This window comes from Amblyomma mixtum, chromosome 2, assembly GCF_055824585.1.
Source record: "Amblyomma mixtum isolate Tamu chromosome 2, ASM5582458v1, whole genome shotgun sequence".
Taxonomy (NCBI): Eukaryota; Metazoa; Arthropoda; class Arachnida; order Ixodida; family Ixodidae; genus Amblyomma; species Amblyomma mixtum.
In genome coordinates this window covers 111363111-111384844 of record NC_143013.1, presented here as the reverse complement: position 1 = coordinate 111384844, position 21734 = coordinate 111363111, and the positions used below count along the sequence as shown (strand labels likewise).

The window sequence follows — 21734 nt, the reverse complement described above, 5'->3', positions numbered from 1 at the left end:
ACGTCTAGCTGAAATCTACTTTACCGCCAGGGACACCCTCTACCCAAAGACACAGTTTGTAAACAATTGTGCTCAGATCGAACTCGTAGCTTTTTCTTATCGGTACATCAAAACGACACATAGAAAGACTCACATCAAACGCAGTGAATAATATTTCGCAAAACAGTTTGCGAGGTAGCACGCCTTCCGCCATTTTTGAGCCAACACCTTTTCCCAGAAGTAGTAACCTTAATTTTCTTTGACAATTTTGATTGAAATGTGCACATTAGAAATAGTAATTATTTCCACAACCTTTCAAGAGTTTAATATACCTATTTCAATTAATATTAACGTCTTCGCACGAAATTTTGCATATCCCTGCCAAAAATTACCAGCTAAATTGTGCGGCATAAAAGCAAGCAGTTGTCTTTCTTAAGGAGATACTGAACCAAATTTTCGGAGCTGTTCTTTTACATGTAAAAAAGAGCTTGACTGCAAAAATTGATAAATGCGACAAGCATGTTAGCGAAAAGAGGCGGATAGCAGGTTTTTTAAGAGGTTTATTGCCGTATTGTTCACCTGGCGGCCGCGTGTGGAAGCTGCGAGTAGACGTCATAACACCCGCGCCCCACTGTTCCCGCAGGAGCACGATTGCCATCGCTACTCGCGGGTTTTGCCAGCTTTGCGTCCGCAACGTCGGACGTTGGGAGCATTATCTCTTGGTCTACTCAAACTGCAGTGCGACATCGCACTTTGAGTGACGCGACCGGTTGCCTGCCGGACGAGCGTGTCATGACAACGCGCTGTTCCCCTCGCGCCGGCGGGGAGGGCTTGGCGCGCGCTCATGAAACATCGAAAATAAAACCATCCCCTGAAAAATATGCGAATTGACGGCTAGATTTCGGCCTAATCACAGTCCTAGAATCTGTTTTCACCGTTTTTGTTCAATTCTTCAGCATCTCTTTAAGGCCTGATTATACTATTTCAGCCCCAAAATATTTATTTTCGATGGAAACAAAAAACGGCGCCTGAAAGGGTTGAGTACATTGCATTACTTTTAGGTTTACCTTGCTGCCGTTGTCTGTGAAACGCCAAAATAGAACTGGCTTACATCTATGACTTGCCACAACGGCGTCGCACGGGAGTCAACAGTCAACGTCACGGTTGTATGCATGTCTAGGAAAGCACGCTCTATTCTCTATGAAAAAGAAGGCTTCGACGCACTCACCAGTTGTAGATGTAGCACAGGTTTGTGTTCAGAGATATCACTCGGAAGCCCTTGGTGACATTGACCGAGTAGAAGGCGCCCCTGCGTGGAAGACCGCGAGGAAATTAAAGCGCTGTTGACAAACTATGGCGATCGGAAACTATAAAGGGGAAAAAAAATTTACAGACAAAACGCACTTAAAAAGTACCAGCTGACCCGCCCCTTAGAATCCCTAACGTTGTTAAACAGCATCGCTGAGGGAAGTACTGTGAGTAAAAAATATATATTTGTTTAGGCGAGTCATAGTAACAATAGGCTTGAAGAGGCAAAACGCGGTCAAGTAGGACGACTCACTAAACCCGAAAGACAGTGTTATAATTCTAGTCGTTCTTATCAAGCAGCTGGAAAGGTGAGAGAGTGAAGGGAAGGGGGAAGGTTAGAGAGCGGGCAGAAGAGAAAGTGAATGGGGACTATAGCAGGGAAGCAGAGAAAATTCTTTTACGAAGGGGCCGGCTTGTGTGACGCCACTCTTAGTCGTCGTGTAACCGAAGGTGTATATACGGCTTTGATTGTTCTTCCTTGACATGAATAGCTTTGGGTTTGCGACCAGGGTGATTGGCGCTAAGCCAACATAAGGCAGACCAGAGCCAATTCAAGAGAAAGGAAGGATGAAGCGGGAAGAAAGAAGAAAACGAAGAAAAGAGTGGGAGAAAATGAAGAGAAGAAGGAGGTGAAATTTTGGGGTCGCCATCTTGGAATGAGAAGTGGAAGGAATTGAAACAAATTCCTGACGGCTTTCACCACAATGCTCGAACAAAACCGATGCTTTGTTCCGCCAATAATTTTTTTTATCTTTGTCTTTTCCTTACAGGCAGACCAGTGGGATTGAGTAAGTGGGTTACAAAAGTGGTCTGGTTCGATTTGAAGTAAGAAGCCACGGCTGGTTCTTAGATAAAAAATCACGGAAGATAGCGAAATACAAAATGCTAAAAGGAACTAAAAGTGAAAAAGTTCTGTTGCTCATCCTGTTCTCGTGCCACCAACTTGCCGAAGTACACGCAGTTCAGAAAAACGAAGGGAATAATTCCACCCTCAAAGATGAAAGCTCCTTTCACTGCATGTTATTTTTATTTTTAAAAATCGTGTATGGTTTAGACCCCAGCCAAAAGCTATTTACGCCTGCTCATGTTTGGTAGGCTTACTTGTGAATTTATTCACTGATACATGCGTTTAATTTCCAAAGGGACTGCACCTGGCTTCATATGTCTATTTTGGATACGTTTGAATTTCGTGGAACAAAAGTAAAATAACGCAAAATAGGGCCGGCAAAAAGTAATTTGTCTCTGAAAACAGCGGCAACCGGCTTTAATCTCTCGCCAGATTATTTCAAAGAACAGGTGAAATTTTGCAACAAAGTGGAAAGCCAACAGTGAAATGTAGCAGAAACATTGGTTGCAGCTGCGCCAGAAAGCCACAGATTCATAACGAGTGAGCCGCATAACAGTTACAAATAAGCAGGCAAAAGCTGTTTTCTACTACCACGTGATTAAGGAATGGAGAACGAAATTCAAAAAAATAATTTACACTTTGACCGTAAATGAAAGTTGCAAGACAGGATTTTAAGGGAACCCATATCTGATGCGCATGCTAGCAGCCGTCGCTGGCGTAGTACTAAGTTTGCTACCAGTGTCAGACTTCCATGTAGCTTGCCATGCATTCCTTCAGCTAAAGTCGCGTTACTCACTCCCTAATTGTTCTCGTAGACTTCACGCTTTCTTATTCCTTATCCACGTACACACAGTTACTCTAGTTTGGGGATTGGTCGCTATATAGGGGAGCACAATTTACTCGAACGTTCCTAATCTGAGTAAATGTATTGATTTCCGGAGGTTTATAGAAATTATTTAGAACCTGATGTTGGGTAGGTGGCCACTGTTCCTCCAAAAGACCTCTCTCAAAACTGGTTCACCGAAATGCACATCTTTGAAAGAACAGGCTTTCGCAGAATATACACGGTTTTGGCGTTTGTAAAGAAACGTGAGTACTGATGATGATATTAGTCCCAAAGCGCTTGCAATATCAATGCCGCAGCGTTTGAAAAAGTTTGAGAGCGTGCAGACGACGCTTGTCACGCTGGTTTTGCTAAGGCGCCGGGGCAGGTGACGCACCAGCTTCGGATACATTTCTTTTTCCCTGGGATTTTTTCTTGCTAAAAAAACCTCCTTTCAAATCCTTGAAACAGTAAATGTTCTGAAGCTAAAATCTCAATGTTGCCAGAAACAAAAAGCGCTGGGCCGTGTTTGTTGCTCTGTGCGTGAGTGCTGCTCGAAGAAAATGGAACCAGGAAATACGAGCGAAGTAAATAGTGCATTCTTACAGCTTTATGGTGTCCTTTGTCGACTCCGGCAGGAAATCCATCCAGTGCTCAGCAAACTGATCGTAGAGCCATTGCGTCGAAAAGTTGGCCTTGTTGTTGACGGGAAAGCTGCGGGAATTCGATTGCAACCATACAGTATAGGGTTAGATTGGTGGCTTTATTAAAGCAATTTCCATTCGTTTGACGCAGTGAGAAGAAATCAGTTCTTCATTAGGCTGCTACTCTCCGACACTTCATCATGCTCCTTAAAAATCGCTGAACGAAAATTTCCATTCGTTTGACGCAGCGAGAAGAAATCAGTTCTTCATTAGACTCCTACTCTCCGACACTTCATCATGCTCCTTAAAAATCGCTGAACGGAAGGGCGGTGCTGTTGTCTGCTTACTTCTCGCATATATGCTCTGATGCCTGCAAATGTCGACACCCGTTCTTCGGAGTGCGTGGAGATCTTCATCACCACCACCACCTCAGCCTCGTTCACAGCAAGACAAAGGCCTCTGCATTCCCTCATCATCATCATCAGCCTGACTACGCCCACTGCAGGGCTAAGCCATCTGGTATGTCTCTGCAAATAACCTGTCCTTTGCCAGCTGCGGCCACCGTATCTACGCAAACTTCGGAATCTCATCCGCCCACCTAATTTTCTGCCGTCACCTGCTACGCTTGCCTTTTCTTGGAATACATTCCGTTACCATTAAGGACCAGCGGTTATCTTGCCTTAGCAGTACATGCCCTGCCTAAGCCCATTTCTTCCTCTTGATTTCGACTAGGGTGTCATTAACCCTCAATTGTTCACTCATCTACTCTGCCTATTTTTGGTCTCAACGTTGCAGCTATAATTTTTCTTTCCATAGCTCGCTGCTTTGGCCTTAACTTATGCGGAACATTTTTTGTTAGCCTCCACGTGTCTGCCCCATACGTGAGTGCCGGTAAAATACAGCTGTTGTATACTTTTCTCTTGAGGGATATTGTTAAACTGCCATCATTACCTGACAGAACTTGTCATATGCGCTGCAGCACATTTTTAGCCTTCTAGTTACTTCCCTCGCATGTTCCGGATCAGTTGTCACTACCTGCCCCAAGCAGACGCATTCCCTTACCACTGTCCGCCCCTCGGTACCAATTGTCACCTGCCGTTACTTCGCGAGACTGTTGAACATTACTTTGGTTTGCGGCATGTTAATATTTAGACACCCTGTTCTGCTCTCCCTGTCTAACTCATCGGTCATGCTTTGCCCTTCATCTCCTCAGTGACTTAGCAAGGAAATGTCATCAGCGAATCGCAAATTACTCAGGCATTCTCCATTAACTCTTATCCCCGACAGTTATAAATCCGTTCCTCGGAATACCTCCTGTAAACATGCAGTGAATGGCATTGATGAGAACGTGTCTCCCTGCCTGACACACTTTCTTATTCGAATTTTACTGCTGACATTGTGAAGGACTATGGTAGCTGTGCAGTCGTTAGAGATATCTTGCATTATTTTCACATAACACTCTTCTACACCCTGATTCCGCAATGCTTGCATGACTGCTGAGGTTTCCACTGAGTCAAATGCTTTCTCGTAATCAATGAAAGCTATATGTAAGGGTCAGTTATATTCTGCGCATTTCTCTATCACTTGATTCATGGAGTGAACATGGTCTATTGTCGAGTACTCCTTACGAATGCTTACTTGACCATTTGGTTGATATTATTTGCGATTACTTTACTAAATGCCTTGTAGGCAACGGAGAGTAAGTGATTCGGTCTGTAATTTTCGAAGTTCCTGACGTCTCCTTTCATATGAACTAAGATAACATTAGCGTTCGCCCAATCTTCTGGTACGCGCGAAGTCATAAGGCATTGCGTATACAGGTTGCCTAGTTTTTCTAACACAATCTACTCGCCGTCTTTCAACAGATCGGGTGTTAGCTGATCGTCATCAGCTGCTTTCCACCTTTGCATTGCTTCTAATGCTTTCTTTACTTCCTCTTTCGTTACTGGAGGATGTCCAATGGCTGTGTCCTGCGTCCTCTTTAATTAACTTTGTAATTACTACGGCGCTTGTATAGATTTCTGCAGAACTATTCGGCTACCTTAGCTATTTTATCTATAATGCTCATGGCATTTTCCATTTTGTCTCTTAACGCACATATCTGGTGTTTACCTATGCCTAGTTCCTTCACTGTTTTTAGGCTACCTCAGTTCTTTATAGATAGCTCGATGGTCTCCATATTACACTTCCTTATGTCGGCTGCCTTGCGCTTGTTTAACAACTTTGTTAGCTCTGCCAATTCTAGTCTGTCGTTAGGGTTAGATGCTTTCATACTTTGCCGTTTCTTAATCGGATCTTTTGTCTCCAGAGATAGTTTGCCGGTGTCCTGTCGAACCATACTAACGCCTGCTTCTACTGCGCTCTGTCTAATGATAGCTGTGGGATTATCGTTCATTGTTTGAAAGTAAGACCGTCTTCCTCAATATGAGTCGAATATATGTTATATCGTGAATTCCTCTACTTTGCCTCTTACCGCTAACTCCTGAATGGAAGTTTTTGCTTCCCTAATTTCTTCCGTTCCCTCTTTAGGTCTAACCTAATTTGAGACCTTACCATTCTGTGGTCGCTACAACACATCTTTTCGAGGACCTGAACATCCATCACCATACCAGGGTGACCGCATAGTATATTTTTCATTTTTAGTATCACCATTGTGGCTCTTCCATGCCCACTTCCTGCTATGTCGTTTCCGGAAAAAGCTATTCATGATCCCTAAATATTTCTCTCTGCAAATGCTACTAATAGCCATCCAACCCCCCCCCCCCTTTGCTTTCCCTGGAGCCTATGCCGTAGTCGCCTACCATCTTTGTCTCTGGCCTGCTTTTAGCCTACCTTCGCACTGAAGTCGCTCATCAGTACAGTGTACTGAGATCTTCCTTCGTCCATTCCTGATTCCACGTCTTCATAGATCTTACAAACGGTACGGTAATCATGGCTGGATTTAAGCGTTTAGGCCTGCAGCACCTTCAGTTTGTACCTGTTATTAAGCTCTAATTACGATAGGCGCCACCCTCTCGTTAGCAATATAGAAATCTATTTTAGCCCCTATAGCTTGACTGATGAGGAATCCAATACGTAGTTCTCGGCTGTCCGCTAATCCACGACAGCAGAGTACGCGCCCGCCCCTTAGTATCGTATGCGCCTCATCTGTCGTTTTAAGCTCGCTAAGCTCTATGACACGCCATTTAATACCCCCAGTTCATCGCACAGCACTACTAGGCTAGTCTTAATGGATAGGTTCTAGCGTCAAGCGTTATCAGGTACAGTTCCCTGTGGCGGCCTGTCCGGAGCCAGAGATTTAGCCCCCTCGGCTGCGTCACAGGTCTGACCGCCTCCTTGGTCAGTTGCTCCGCAGCCGCTGGGAACTGGGGCCGAGGGCTAATTGATTTATTCATAGGGTGTTGTGGCCAGGTTCTACACCAGGATGGCCAATTCCTGCTGTGGTGATGGAGTGCCTTGTCGATTCTGGTCACAAGGCGACTCCCAAGTGCTCATTATGCAATTCCATCGACACGCGGAGCTTGTTTTTTTTTTTTTAACCCGGTGGAGCACTCCGCGCCACGGAATTCGAGCCCCCGCCCTCTTCCACGCGAGGCGGATACTCTACCTCTACGCCATCGCCGTATCCAGTGGCCTCCAATTATCGCTGCCCAGTGCTATTTGCCCTGTCATCCGTTCTTCTCAATATTCCTTATACCCTCCACCAACTAACATTCTGCCACCCCTACTATGCTTGCCCTCTCTCTGAAGCCCCTCCGTTACCGTAAGAAACCTTCGATTATCTGTACTCCGCACTGCATGCCCTGCAGGCACAAAATCTGTCATCTTGATTTCAACTGCGATTACATTACCTCGTCTTCGTTTTCCGAATTTCTGTGCTCATTTCATTTTAGGTTTCAACAACCGATTGATGGCTGTAACATCAAAGGTGGTTTAGGTCACGTGAGGCGTGAAATCTACTGCACTATAATTGCTCGCACATCATTTGCTGTCAGTCCGGCTTCTGCGGCACGCTGGCTTAAGAGCTGTAGTGAATGAAAGCGACGTATCAGCCATTTTAGGGACCCTGGGCTGGAGTTTTCCGTGTCCATTGCAGCGCCGTAACACATCGTAGCGGGAGGAGCAATTAGTTTTTGGTGCACTCGAACTGCTTTTCCACGCCACCTGCACTTATTTGAATGAGCTTCTCCGCTCTGCCGAAGCCCGCATATACCATGCATCAGCTATCTCGGATACGCCGAGAGAGGCTAGGCAATGAATGCTATCAGCCAAACGCTGGTCTCTAATCGCTCAGAATATGCTCTCGCGTTTGAATTGACCTAAGCAGCTGACAGCAACAGTTTTTAGTCACGCAATAGAACAACTTCTGTGCCACCAGGGCAAAGCAAGTTCCCTATATTGAAGCGTTTCTAATGACTAAGTTTACCTAACCCAAACTCTGACGAGACAGACAACATTTGGTTGTTGGAACCGAAACAGTTTCAGAGAAGAAATTCAATTATAAATTATTTAGCAGCACAGGAGAATACCACGAGGCGATATAAGTTCTATAACGTCTAACAAAGCATTGTAAAGAAGATAACTCGGAAGTAAAAATTTTGCAGTCTGTACTTGTTTAACGGTGTTAGGCAAAGAACGGCATGATGAATGGTACGACACTGATATTCCTTTACACAATCGCAGTAACCTAAGTCACTGAAAAACTGCGTTCACTGTTTATGGTATCAAGGTGGAGCAGTGCTGGAAGTCGCGGGTTGTTCTGGGAAAATATTGCAAGGAAATAAACTAGGTCCGCAACCCGAGGTGACTGCTTAGCTGTCGCGCGATCGAGTCGTGATAGCCAAGAGATGATTCTTTGCGCAAAAATTATATGCCGAAAAGTTTCACATGTACTGTTCTAAGGCCTATTCTCCAGCCAGATCTATTAATAAAATTTAGTTCTCAATGCGCGACGCTTGCTCAAGCTGTACGATTATTGCCCGACTGAATGTCGATGGTTCTGTCCGATTGAGCCCTAGTTTTTCTTGCAAAAGTAGTGAACTTTAAGGGGATCTTAACATTCAATATGAACGAATGACTCAGCACACCTTCCTTTCAAAGTAATTTCGTTTGGAGCATTTGAAGTGAATAATTGAAATTCACAATGTCTACCTGTTTATCGGTACAGCTTCGTGGTTCCCTATGGATGGAAGCACGGTGGCATTGGAGAAGTACTTCCGAATGAGGCCTGATGTGACGCGAAGGTTTTCCAGGGTGTCCTCTCGCTTTGCTTTCCATGGGTCGTGCGGTGGCAAATCGCCAGTCCACAGCACCACATCGATCTGAATGTATAAAAAAAACCGCCCCGTTACATAAATATATGTCTTGTAGTTTCTCTGAATCATTCTTTTGAAAATGAATATTTCCTCCTCACTGTTCGCCGGTTTTAAGTCCCGAAATTTTGGACACTATATTGCCTATGGCGCACTGTTGACACACTTTTATTGACGAATATCATGTCTTGTTTATAAGACTGGAGTTGCTGCTACTCTTGCTTTCATTGGTATTTTCTCAGCTATGCCGGTGTTTCAGAGAAGCCCGCCACTAACTCAGAATTCCAGAAGCCGAATATCAGGATTTCACAGGCGGCTTTCAGAACAACGTAATACCACTGCGACCAGATCTTAGAAAACATGTGTGTCATGGTAACTGATACTGGAAGTTATCTTTTCCAGATTATGTGTAGCTAGGCGGTTACAATTACAACGTTCGAAAGAAAGTAATACCCCTGCTACCTGATCTCAGAAAACATGTGTGTCATGGCAACTGATATTGGCAGTTATCTTCTCCAGATGATGTTTAGGTAAGCGGTTACAATTAAAATTTCATGCTGGCGTTTAAAAATAGATCTAACAGTTTTTGAACTTCGATGGCTTGATTGTCCTCGATGCTCTTTCTCAACAAACTCTAGCAATATCGTGCGCCATCGGAAGTCCCGCTGCTGCGGTGCGCGCCAAATGCCAGCCACGATTACAGAGAACTTCATGATGCACGTCCCATTCAGCAATGTGGATAGTTCATTGGAACAGAATCGGATGATAAGAATCTTAGAGCTATACATGCCTCGAAAACAGTTACTTTATGTCGGAACAGAAAAAATTATGACCTTTGCATTCTCAAACTGTTATTTGCTCCTACTACTGTGCTTCGTTAACTCAGTTATTTCTGCAACATCCATAATAGCGTCGCCGCGGCTTTTTTCGCGCCCCTAAGTGCTATGCGATATAACTTGGACTTAACGTCATGAAACTGCAGGTTACCATGAGATGACTCCATGAGGAGACGCTGAGAGTAAATTTGATGACTTGGGTTAATCGAACGTGCACTGACATTGCGTAGCACAAGGGCGCGTCTTCTATTTGGCTTTGATAGAAACGCATGCACCGCGGCAGGGCTGCGATTCCGAGACCTGGCGCTGAGCAACTCAACGCCACCAAAGCCACTTAGTGCACCAGGTGGTTTCCAGCGCTCGATGGTTCCACTGCTTCTATACCTAGTCGTAAGAGGAAAAACCACTGGCCTTATGGTTTTCCGCAGCGTGCTTCAGGGCGCTCTCTAGCGTGCGCAGCGGGATGTCACACTTGCCACGGTGCCCCCACTTTCCCGCCGTAGCAGCGGCCGTAGCCGGCCGACCATTGTTCCCGCGGCAGCAGATGGGGTCTTGGCAGACGGCGTTGCTGCCAGGCTCGTACTCCGGGTCGTAGTGGGTGTCAGAGATGTGCAGGACCTTCACCCGCCGCTGCGCGTCCTCATCATCATCATCTTCCTGCGAAAAAAAGTGTGCGGCTGAAAGTCACACGAGAAATATTCGAGGGACTCTGAAGCCCCGGCTTCGTGGTACCATGAGATAGCGTTAATAGATCCCTTTAGTGGCCTGCTGTCGGCTTTACATATGACTTCAGTAACACGGACAACATCGTACAAGACCTCCCTTCGATTAAGTCGAACGAATGTTCCTCAATAGCCCAGAGGTCAGAGCATCAGAGCGCGTCTGACTCGCAACCCAATGGTCTCAGGTTCTATTTTCATGGTATTACCCATGCCTCCTCTCAGCGGAAATTACTTACTTCACATTTCTACATGACATATTGATGCTGCATTCATGTTGGGACCTTATAATTACTATTTATGTAATGTTTAAAGGACTTTCAAAGTCTGCAGCTGCACTCGTTACGTCAAGGCCCTCTCGACCAATCTAGATTTTCTCCAAACGCTAACTACGAAGCCGGGTTTCCGCAAAACGTGGCCCTTAAAGCTTCCGTATTAAAAGAATACAATATCAGCGCCCTAGCTTAACTGATCGGGACATCTTCCAGGTAGCGTCTGGGCTCTTAAGATGACTCCTCCGGAGCACCCTGCGGTGTGTGCACCTCCAGGACACCACTGCTAGCAACGCAGCTGCCGCCTACTAGCCTGCACTTAAAAACCACTCACTTCCACCCTCTAGGATCTGTACCTATCCACATCCTGTAGAAGCCTTTACCCAGCCGCTGACGAAAAATTGACGAGGAGATCAAGTTGAAAGGCGCGACGGGAAGGCAATCGATGCAAAAGAGAAATGCGCGATCAATACTGCTAACGCTGATTGTTAGCAAGTTGTATGATCAGAGTTTTTTTTTTGCTTGCGATATCAAACATATCAAGTGTATTGCGGAGCTGAGGTAAATTAATTGTTTCAAGAAGAAGAGTTCAAGTTAGCAGTATGAAATTGAAACGTTATTCTTGCAAGGCATTTAATTGCGAATTCAATGTTACATTTTGTTTTCCTAATCTAGAGGATTTATTTATTTATTTTATTTGAAATACTGCCAGTCTCTGGTTGAGACCTTAGCAGGTGCCGCCGCGGTGGCTCAGTGGCTATGGTGCTCGGCTGCTGACCCAAAAGACGCGGGTTCGATCCCGGCCGCGGCGGCTAGAATTTCTTTGGAGGAGAAATTCTAGAGGCCCGTGTACTGTGCGATGTCAGTGCACGTTAAAGAACCCCAGGTGGTCGAAATTTCCGGAGCCCTTCACTACGGCGTCTCTCATAGCCTTAGTCGCTTTGGGACGTTAAACCCCATAAACCAAACCTTAGCAGGTGGGCATTACATGTATAATACAGGGTAAAGGATAAACATTTCAAAAAGCGACTGTGCAAAGGACAACAATAATCTAGACAATTCATAGCTTAGAAAAACTGAAAAGAAGTTTGACAGATTTACACAAGCAATCCAAAGAAAAAAGCGTGCTAGTTCAGAAACATAAACATAATATAAACATGGGCATAACACATCGTATACTCCTTGAAGTCGAAAAAACCTGTCGAACCACAAATCTAGTTTTAAAACGCGCCTTCTAGTTCAGAACAAAAATTTGAAAATGAATCAGCGTTAGTTATAGATGCGTCTAGACGGTTCCATTCTCTTGTTGCTAGTGGAAGAAAGAATCTTTGAAAGTGTTACTGTGATAAGGATATTCGGTTAGCGTATACGCGTGCTGGTTTCTTAATGCACGTTTTTGTGACAGTGAAGTGTACTTTGATGAATCGATCTTAAAAGTGCTGTTAAGAAGCTGATAAAGGAATTTTAGTCGCGCGCGCTTTGCCCTTGTTGATAGTGTTTCAAGCCCGGAGATTACAGCTAGTTGTGTTGGTGAGTCAGTTTTTTGTACTTGTTGTAAATAAATCTCACTGCTTTACGTTGAATTTTTTCAAGTCGTGAAATATTGGTTACAGACTGAGGAAACCAAACAGTGTTAGCATATTCTAGAACAGGTCTGACAAACGTTTTGGAAGCTAAAAGTTTAGTCTCTGTTAGCGCAAGACGAAGACACCTTTTTAGAAAAAAGTGCTTTTGTAATGCAGTTGAAGTGATGTTGTCGATGTGTTTGCCCCATCTAAGATCGTTATTTAATGTAACTCCTAAGTATTTGTGTTCGTTGACGAAGGCCAGTGGTTTGGTTTATTGGTTTATTGGGGTTTTACGTTCCAAAGCGACTCAGGCTATGAGGGTCGCCGTAGTGAAGGGCTCCGGAAATTTTGGCCTCCTGGGGTTCTTTAACGCGCACTTACATCGCACAGTACACGGGCCTCTAGGATTTCACCATCATCGAAATTCAGCCGCCGCGGCCGGGATCGAACCCACGTCTTTCGGGTCAGCAGCCGAGCGCCGTAACCACTGAGCCACCGCGGCGGGGTGAAGGCCAGTGGAGTACCATTGATGTTATACAAGAAATTTGATGGTTGTTTTTTTTCTAGTTACTGCAATTGCTACAAATTTCACCTTGTTAATTGACATTTGCCAGTCATTACACCAGCCCCAAAGTTTTTGCAGTGATCTGTTAAGTATGGCATGATGTTCATGGCTTGTGATTTCTCTGTAAATTATGCAATCGTCTGCGAAGAGTTTGATGTTACAGGCAATGTCGGTGGTAATGTCGTTAATAAATATAAGAAACAACAGTGGGCCAAGGACAGAGCCTTGAGGAACTCCGGGTGTAACTGGTACGTTTCAGATTGAATGTTGTGATACAAAACGAGTTGGGAACGTTGCTGCAAGAAATCTTCAATCCAAGCCAAAAGTTCCCCGTCACCGATGTAACCCCGAAGTTTTGCGATTAGTTTGGAATGGCATACGCAGTCGAAGGCTTTAGCAAAGTCGAGTAATATGATGTCAGTTTGGCTGTTATTGTCAATACCTAAAGCTAGGTCATGCACAACTTCAGTTAATTGAGTAACTGTTGATAAGCCGCGGCGAAATCCATGCTGATGAGGCGATAATCAGTTGTTGTGCTCTAGAAATTCTGTTAGGTGCTTTGAAATTATATGTTCTAGTAGTTTACATGCGGTACTAGTGAGTGATATAGGCCTGAAGTTAGAAACCGAAGAAGTATTGCCTGATTTAAGGATCGGTAATATCTTGGCGATTTTCCAGTCCTCTGGTAGTCTGGAGGTGGCAAGAGATTTACGATATATTAGACCCAGGTACCTGCTGCAGGGTTCAGCATATCGTTTTAAAAAAGCGTTTGGAATTTCATCTGGGCTACTTGCTTTTTTACTGTCCAGACCGAGCAGAAGATTAAGAACACCAGCGTCGGTAATGTTAAGGGGACCAATTTCCGAACCACTCCATATTTTTGTTGTGGGTATTACACAGTTATCTACTGTAAAAACGGAACGAAAGTAATCATTATAAGCGTGTGCTTTTTTAATCTTTTCTTCAACTGACAAATGAGAGGTATTATTTTTGTTGGTACTAAAATGTTTCCAGAACCGTCGCGGATTATTCGTGAGGAAATTAGAAGTGTAACCTGAAAGTACTGTTGTTTCGCCTTTTTTGCTTTTAGTTTAAAGTCTGAAATAGCATGCGCCAGTCTATTTGTTTCAAGTGCGGTAACTCCTTTGGATTTCTTGTGCTGCCTGAGCCGTTTAACTCCTCGTTTTGCATGAATAACCTCGCGTGTAATCCAAGGATTTTTTCTTCGAGGGCGTTTTGTTAACAGTGGCACGAAATGAGTTATACAGTGACCTACAGTGTTCTTGAACATAAGCCAGAGAGCATTAATATCTGTATCAGTATTGTATGAAAGCGCGGAAAAAGAGTGAAATTCATGTTCGAGATAGGTGAGAATGCTAGCATTGTCAGCTTTTTCAAAATTACGCACCATTCTTAATTCGGTTCGAGGCGTGATAGTGATTCCCAGGGGTAGTACGCATATAGGAATATCATGGTCAGACATCCCTTTGATGATCTTAGTGTGTGACTGGTCCAGCGGAAATGTATCGCTCAGAAATATAAGATAAAGTATTGTTCCCGTTGTATCTTGCGTGCGTGTTGTACGTGATACAGTTTGGCGAAGATTAAAGTTCAACATCAAATCGACGATCCTATAGGTTGCAGGGGATGACAGATGCATATTAGTCCAATCCATCTCTGGTAGATTAAAATCACCCATTAGTATTACTCGAGTATTGGGATTGCGAATGTGACGTTGCATGAACTCTTGAATGATTGTTATGCACTCGTGCCCTGAAGAAGTCTTCCTTCCGCAGGTAAATGACTGTGGGGCCACTTCCAAGGATAAAGCTCAAGAATGTTGGGTGTGCACCTAAACCCCCAGTCTGCCGCACGCGTTGCGGATCTAGTTGAAATGATATCCGACAAATCCTACCTTCGTATATTTGTCCACAACCGCAGTTGATGCCTGCGCTGCTCCTCTCCCACCGCGTCAGTTGTGGATTTGCAGTCATGGACAAGTGGTTATAAACTATAACCAATGTTCCTGGGTTGCTTTTCGTTGCTATTCTCCAGTGATGCGCATTTTCAGTTGAGAAATTAGACGAAAGCTGTTTTAACGCTGTGGAGAGGCCTTCCTCTCTCGCTCTAATTTTTCATTGGTCGTCGTTTCCGGACAGCATTTTTCTTTAAGCCTACTGCACTCCTTTTTTGGGCAATATGATAAGCACCTCCTTAAATACAACACCACCCACTTGCTTCTTATTTCTTGAGAGAAACTGAGATTCAGTGACGTCGTTTACAGAGCTCGCTCATAAGCCTGCCCTGTACACTCACAGCAATGTTTGTACACTAAGCATGAAGGCAGCACGGCTTCTTTCGGGCCGAAAACTGGCACGCTCAAAAAGCATGGCAGGGTTTAGGAAAATGGAAATGCTCAGCATTTCAAAATCTCAGGTAACTTCAGAAATGGCAGCTTACCCCTTCGTACGGCGAATCCTTGTCGATCGGAGGCTTCTTAGTATCGCTGGCCTGGACCGTCCAGTTGTGTACGACACTGCTGAGCGGACCGCACACAGATCCAAGCAGAACGCTGCATGTCTCGGCTCTAGGCGCCTTGCGGTTCTTGGCAATGTATATGAATTCGTCCTTAAACGAGAAGAGGCATACACGTTAGATAATGGCTAGTAAGTGCACAACGTCGCCTGCTGCAATAAGGGTCGGTTGAATGTTCTGCACGCTAAAAAGCATGAACTTCAGTCTCTCTGCGGGACTACGTGTGTTCGTTTCATAGATCTTCGGAAGTTACGCGGCGATACCATACGGTGTGCCCGAACGAGATTTCTGGGCAACTGTAACTCGCTTTAAGCGATAGGCATCAAAAGTGCTATAAAACATATCTCTTTTATTACAGCCTTCAAGTGACCGCGGTTCGTTAAATGGGTTCACAAATGCAAAAATTCCGCAGAATATCTCTGCCAGCACAGAAGTTCGCGTCCCTCTTCTTACGCATCCGCATACCCTGCCAAAAGCTCAGTAAACTGAAGTAAGGTGCGAGACCACCAATCGCATCACGGTGTGGTAAGACTGTTGGCCATGGAAGACGAACACTTACAATCATCCAGGGGCAGTGTTCAATAAGTTGCCCATTTTTCGTTGTCCATATCTCGTGTATTCGGTCCTCTGCGAGTGGTGTCTAAAATATACCCGCGGCTTTCAAGCGTCTGCGGTGGCGACTCGGCCATTGAGAGATGGCGACCGTACCATTGTTTTCGTATCGCAGCCCATGGTAGCCAGTGGTCAGATCAGGTCTGCGGCTTTTAACAGTGTGCTGCGATGCACCTCACTATTGGTTCTATATTGCATCCAATTTCAGCCAGTCGTAAGCTCCGGTAGCCAACCACGAAATGGACTGGTGGCTTGCCCCGGACGCTTGAAAGCCCCGGGTATATCTGCGTGACCATTGACAAGGGGGCCGAATGCACTCGAGAAGGGCAGTGGAAAATAGCTTATAGCATATGGCCCGAGTGTATGAATGCTGATCACGTACTGTCATTGGCGGAAATGTCTTGAACGCAGCGGTTCTCATTTGCTTTGAAAACAACCACGTAGGCAGGTGTAAGTAAAATAAACGACTGACACCGGCCTTCTTAATGCAAATGAATGCCTATACCCGAAATACCTACGGAAGAAGCGGCGATTTTAATCTAGTGTTTCGTCAAAAAAACCAACAATCGCCTTTGGGAGTTTCTTGAACATGCCCTACTGATGATCGAATTTTATTACTTGCAGCTTTCTCCCTTCAATAAATTTTCACTGGATGCATATTGCCAGTCACCGCCAGAGGCTTTTCTGCGCTCATCACGTGATGTATAGCTGCCTCCTACTAATCTTCACGATTCTCTGGAACTACAGTGCCTGCACAGAACTCGAAACATGTCCTCTAAGCTACACGTTAGAACATCCACTCAAAGAGGCTTGGCCCTAAAGAAAAGTGATTAGAAACAGCCAGGCCGTAGGTCACAATGATGCATGACTAACATGAGTTTCGGGATTTCAATGTATGAAAACCTGAATATAATTGCAACAGCTTTTAAAAATTATCGCCTGCAGGCTTTCCATCAAAATCTCAACCCATTTCTTAATTCCGTGCCTCAGAGGCTCGCTCCGAAGTTGGTCAGAGTTAAGCCAATGGTACCCTCTTGATTTCATGCATTCATTGACGTGCATAGTCTACATACGTGTAACCAACATACTGACGATTGCTTGAAATGTATTTTTTTCGTATCCGAGGCGTGCCGTACGTTTAGTTGAGAAGAGTTGAAATCCAGTACATACAACGCCCTTCCCACACTCTCCTCTAAACTTGAAGCAATATTCTTTTCTGAGAGTTCTGTTATGGAATCTACATCGAGTATAGTTGGTTACGGACTAAGTGCATGCTTTAAAAAAGAAAACACGCAATCAGAAAAGCAAAACTGCAGTTGAACCGCGTTACCGAGGTTGATTGTTCGCGTGAAGCAGCGATAACATCATCAGAATCATAGCCACCACTGTCGTGCTTACGTTGAATCCCAAAAGGAAAATTCAATCGATTTTTAAAACGGGGAGCTGAGAACATCATCGTAATCATCATTATCACCTGCCTAACTATTACCACTGCGGAATAAAGACCACTCTCATGTCTCTCAGACAAACCTTTTCGGACTGTCTCACTCAAGCAAGATTTCTAATCCCGTCCGTTCACTTCCTCGCTGTCACATCGTGGTGTGTTTTCAATCTCTTCAAATAAAACCCGTTAGGGATGAGGCAATGAGTACAACCCCATCAAATCATTGCTCTAAGTAAAAATTTAATAATGGTTCTCTCTGGCTATGTTGACTTTCCTTCCTCGTGAAAAGAAGCCTCTGTCGGCCGGAAAATCGGGTTAAAATTGTTGCTGCCAGTCGATTTAAACTCAAAAGGGAAGCGCAAACCTCAAAGAGGCTTACTCAAGTCACCACCTTGGTTTGTTTTAAACTCGGGACTTCTTTACTACAAATGACGGATTGCTATTGTTTTCAAATGAATGGCAGTGAACCATAACCGCTGGGATCTCAGACGAAAATAGTGTCCACATATGCGCTTTACTTGCGAAGAAGGCCGGTGAGGGCTACATTTGTATTCTGGTTTTTGTTATTTTCAATCTTATAGAAGCTGCATTTATGAGCAGAGTGGCCTTTTCTGAAAATAAATACCCCCCCCCCCCCCCCCCCCCCCTTTATAATATTTTTCCAGCTTCGGAGGACAAAGATCTCAATTGGCCTTGGGCCACCTCTTGAATGTTACAATTGGATTAAGCTTGTTGTACGTAAGTGTTGCAGACAGGGGCTATTATCTTTTATATTTTATGTCGCCCCACCCTATCAAACTGACCCCATCTAAGCTGGCCAATGTTGCTTCACTTCAGTGTCCGTTTACGGAAGATTGATTATTTTGCTACCGAAAAGCATGTGCTGCCGATGTCTCATTTCTTTTTCTTGATTTTAAGTAATTGTTAACTGGCGTTATGTCGTTCTGCACTCTTGTTATCTCCTGCCGTTACAGCTGTCATTTAGGTTTGTATAGATCGCCGCGGTGTTCTCAGTTTCTCTCAGAGTTGTACGTAATGCATACAAATGTTGATTACTACCAATAAAGTAAACTTTCTTCGTATTTTGAAAAGCACTGGGTCACCTTTTGTAAGGTTCCACATGCCCTCTAAACCAAATATTGTTTTTCACTCTTTGGTTACTTGCATCCTGTTACAATTTTACCCCCAAAAAACGAGTTTAACCAGCCAGTCATTAACTTGCGGAAGCTGAAGTCGATGGCGAACACTTGTGTGGCGCTGAACTGTCGAGCGTTAGAGCGAGACTGGACGAGCTGCAGACACGCAGCGCCTGCATCCGCGCTTCGCACTTAATATTCGCCTCGACGGATCAAAAGAATGTCGTGTTTAATTACCTTCGGATTTAGCTTTGTCCCCTCGGTGAGCCAAGAACAGCGAAGCGCGACGCTATGCTCAACTACGATCTAGCGCGCGAGGTGTTAGTGCCGTTAAAGCATCGTACAGACGCGAGCAAAAAATATTAGCACAGATCATTGGCGATCCGAATTCGTATATCTCACCACGCGGCGCTGCGCTACGCAGACCTGCCTAACGGGCCGATTCCATGTTTGCAGCGTAGGGGGGGGACGGCATGAAGTAAGCTTTATCAAGCGTGCACCGCCCGAGCGTTGAAGTGCCGACCCTACGTGACTGCTTGCGGCATTTATTTTGGCTCGGTTATCATGAGCAAAGATGGCCTCTTTTTATTACTGTTTTTTTATGTCCGCGATGGTTTGTCAAAAGGAACTCGCGGGAACAATAGATGATAGCGCTGCTTTTAGCCAGTAATTTTGCTGTCCGTGGCAGTCCGCTGAACCCCCCTAATACTCTAGAATGGGAACGGCCCGGCACTCTCGTTATCAGCCTCTTCGTCACCCGTAGCGCCACGCGTTGTCATTGCGGCGCTCTGGGGTTCCGTCCTGTGTGCTAATCTTTTTTACCCGCGACTGTACTTCCCTCTTGCGCGTACATCAAGACACTTCGGTGTCGCAAGGAACGTTGGAAAAAGTAAGCAAACGTATAAAATAACAACTGCTGGCGAAAAGATCAAACAAAGCGCAGCAGGTCATTCTCCTTCTTGTCATTTGTTCTGTGCTAAACAAAGATAGATCAAAGTAATTAATTATTATTTCATTAATTCTCTATTATTGCTAACTTGTTTTAATGGGTTGTAAATGACCACTGAAATCAGTTACACCTGAGATGAAGTAACTGTAATAGGATACTTGTTTTTTTTACCTTGTACAAGACGGGTTCAAGTTCAATGATTTGCGCCAACTTCTACCTCGCAGCAATTATACTATAATTCTTCCTTTGCGCGATGCTGGTATGCTTCTATTCAAGATTGGCGAGCACCTGCCAAATGGATTCTCAGTCATTTCATTCTTGCGCGCAGCCTTGCGGCCACTACAGGCCTCAAGTAAATGTGTTCACGCAATACTTCCAATCCTTCGCTACCTACCGTAAACTGTTGTTCCCTTCCGAGGCAGTCAAATATTACGCCAGTTTTCTGCGAAGCAGTTTTCAGACCTAACGCTCTATTTAAGTTCTTTAGGTCCTCAATCATGTCCAGCAATTCGTTCCCATTGAGAACTGCAGGCTCGTAACCACACTCACGTATTAAGCGCCGGATCGCCCATAGGGGGTCACACTAAAAGCCTGGAGCTATGATCGGTAGGCTTCTTAAGTGTGAGGTAGCCCAAGCGCTGCATCGCAGAACTCATACTAAAAGCGGTCAAAATGCTATCAACTTTTAAAATCTATTTCATCCAAACTGAAAAATTGAGTAGTTAGTACAGAGAGCAGAATTTCGAAGTTTACGTTTGTTTCTGAATCAAGAGTTTATAAATAATCCTGTAAAAACTGCCTGAACGCGCCAGAGGTGCCAGACACTGCTTTGAACAGACGCTACTTTCGTTGTATTTCTTTGACCACACTGTTAGCTACAAAATGTGCTTAGATAGAATCATAACAGCCAATGTTCCAAGTTCTCGAAGGAGTGCGAATGAAATCAGCAGTTTTTGAAAACATGGCAATCAAAAGGTAGTCTTACTTTATGTTGGTGTTGACCAAGAAGGAAATTAGTTGATTAAACTACTCAGGCTGAAGAGAATTTTGTAGAAAGTAAAAGAAAACATAACTAAATGCCTATAATGAAGTCCGAAAGCACGACCCCAGCAAGTCGCTTGCATTGCTCAACCAGATCTGCCAAGTTTATACAACGTATTGAGCTACAGTGACCTCCCCCCCCCCCCCTCCTATTTTCCATTGCAACTCTGGTGCATGGCGCTAAACTTGGTGCATATCGCTAAAATGCGATGCGTGTAGACACTGTCGCCAAACAATCTCTGTCCGCATCGCAGCCGTACAGAGCAGCGGGCCAGCTACTCCACGAATGACCTATAAAGCATGATGCAACGCGGATGGCTCCGGCGACTGCTCTGGTCTCCATTTACAAGCCTTTTCTCTCAAATTATCTCCCAAAATAATTTCTCAATCCGAATTAATTTCTCAATCCAATCAATACGACCAAAAAGCAATAATATTCTAATGCGCCCCTTTGAAGGCAATTTCTGCTAGTCTTTTTCGCATAGATACCACATCTTCCTAATACATTCACCCATGACTCCTGAAGATCACAAGCGGGTTAACGACTCAGCAAAACTAAGTCTTATCTCGCACTTTTTTTTAGTTCGCTCCTAGGCATTACTTCTACAATATGCATTGTTGTAGATATAAAAAGAGGAGGCGATGCAGAAGGAAAGCACGAAGGAAATTTATTGCATATTGGTAAAGACATAAGAAAAACAGTGACAGAGATATTTATTTCCCGAGAATTATTTCTTTGCTTTACATGCAGATAAAAAATGTTCAAAGCTTAAACTACACCTCTTATAATTGTAAAGGTGCTTACATGCCCAATATTTTGAGGGGGCTATCACATATTGGCTGCAATCAGTCTCGAGTTTTGCCAGCGCTCGTTCATTATCAGTGGGGTGGGAGCACTTTTGAGCACCCTATCTGCCACTGTCCTATTTCTGTCAGTCAGCGCTGTGTGAACAGAAGCTGATAGCCGATAGTGACTGCCTGATATGAACGCCAGACAGTTGATACTATATTTGTTTTTCAAGAGTGACTCCGGTGCTGTTGTCAAAATAACCAGCCCATTTTACTTTCCTTTTCTTCTTTCTCACTGTCTTTGTCCGACTTTAAATCGAGTAACACTAGCAAATAAAAATAGAAAATAATAGCA

General features: G+C 44.4%; 1 protein-coding gene across 1 annotated transcript in view; it reads right to left on the bottom strand.

Annotated features, from left to right (window-relative positions):
• LOC149360576 (sphingomyelin phosphodiesterase-like) overlaps positions 1-21734 on the bottom strand; it is a 55824-nt gene that overhangs the window by 13791 nt on the left and 20299 nt on the right. Inside the window, exons 4-8 of the mRNA XM_089572401.1 lie at positions 15334-15501; positions 10161-10406; positions 8753-8922; positions 3564-3671; positions 1208-1288 (exon numbers count right to left, since the gene is read on the bottom strand). Of these exons, the coding sequence (XP_089428527.1) occupies positions 1208-1288; positions 3564-3671; positions 8753-8922; positions 10161-10406; positions 15334-15501 (773 nt within the window). The remainder of the gene's footprint in view (positions 1-1207; positions 1289-3563; positions 3672-8752; positions 8923-10160; positions 10407-15333; positions 15502-21734) is intronic.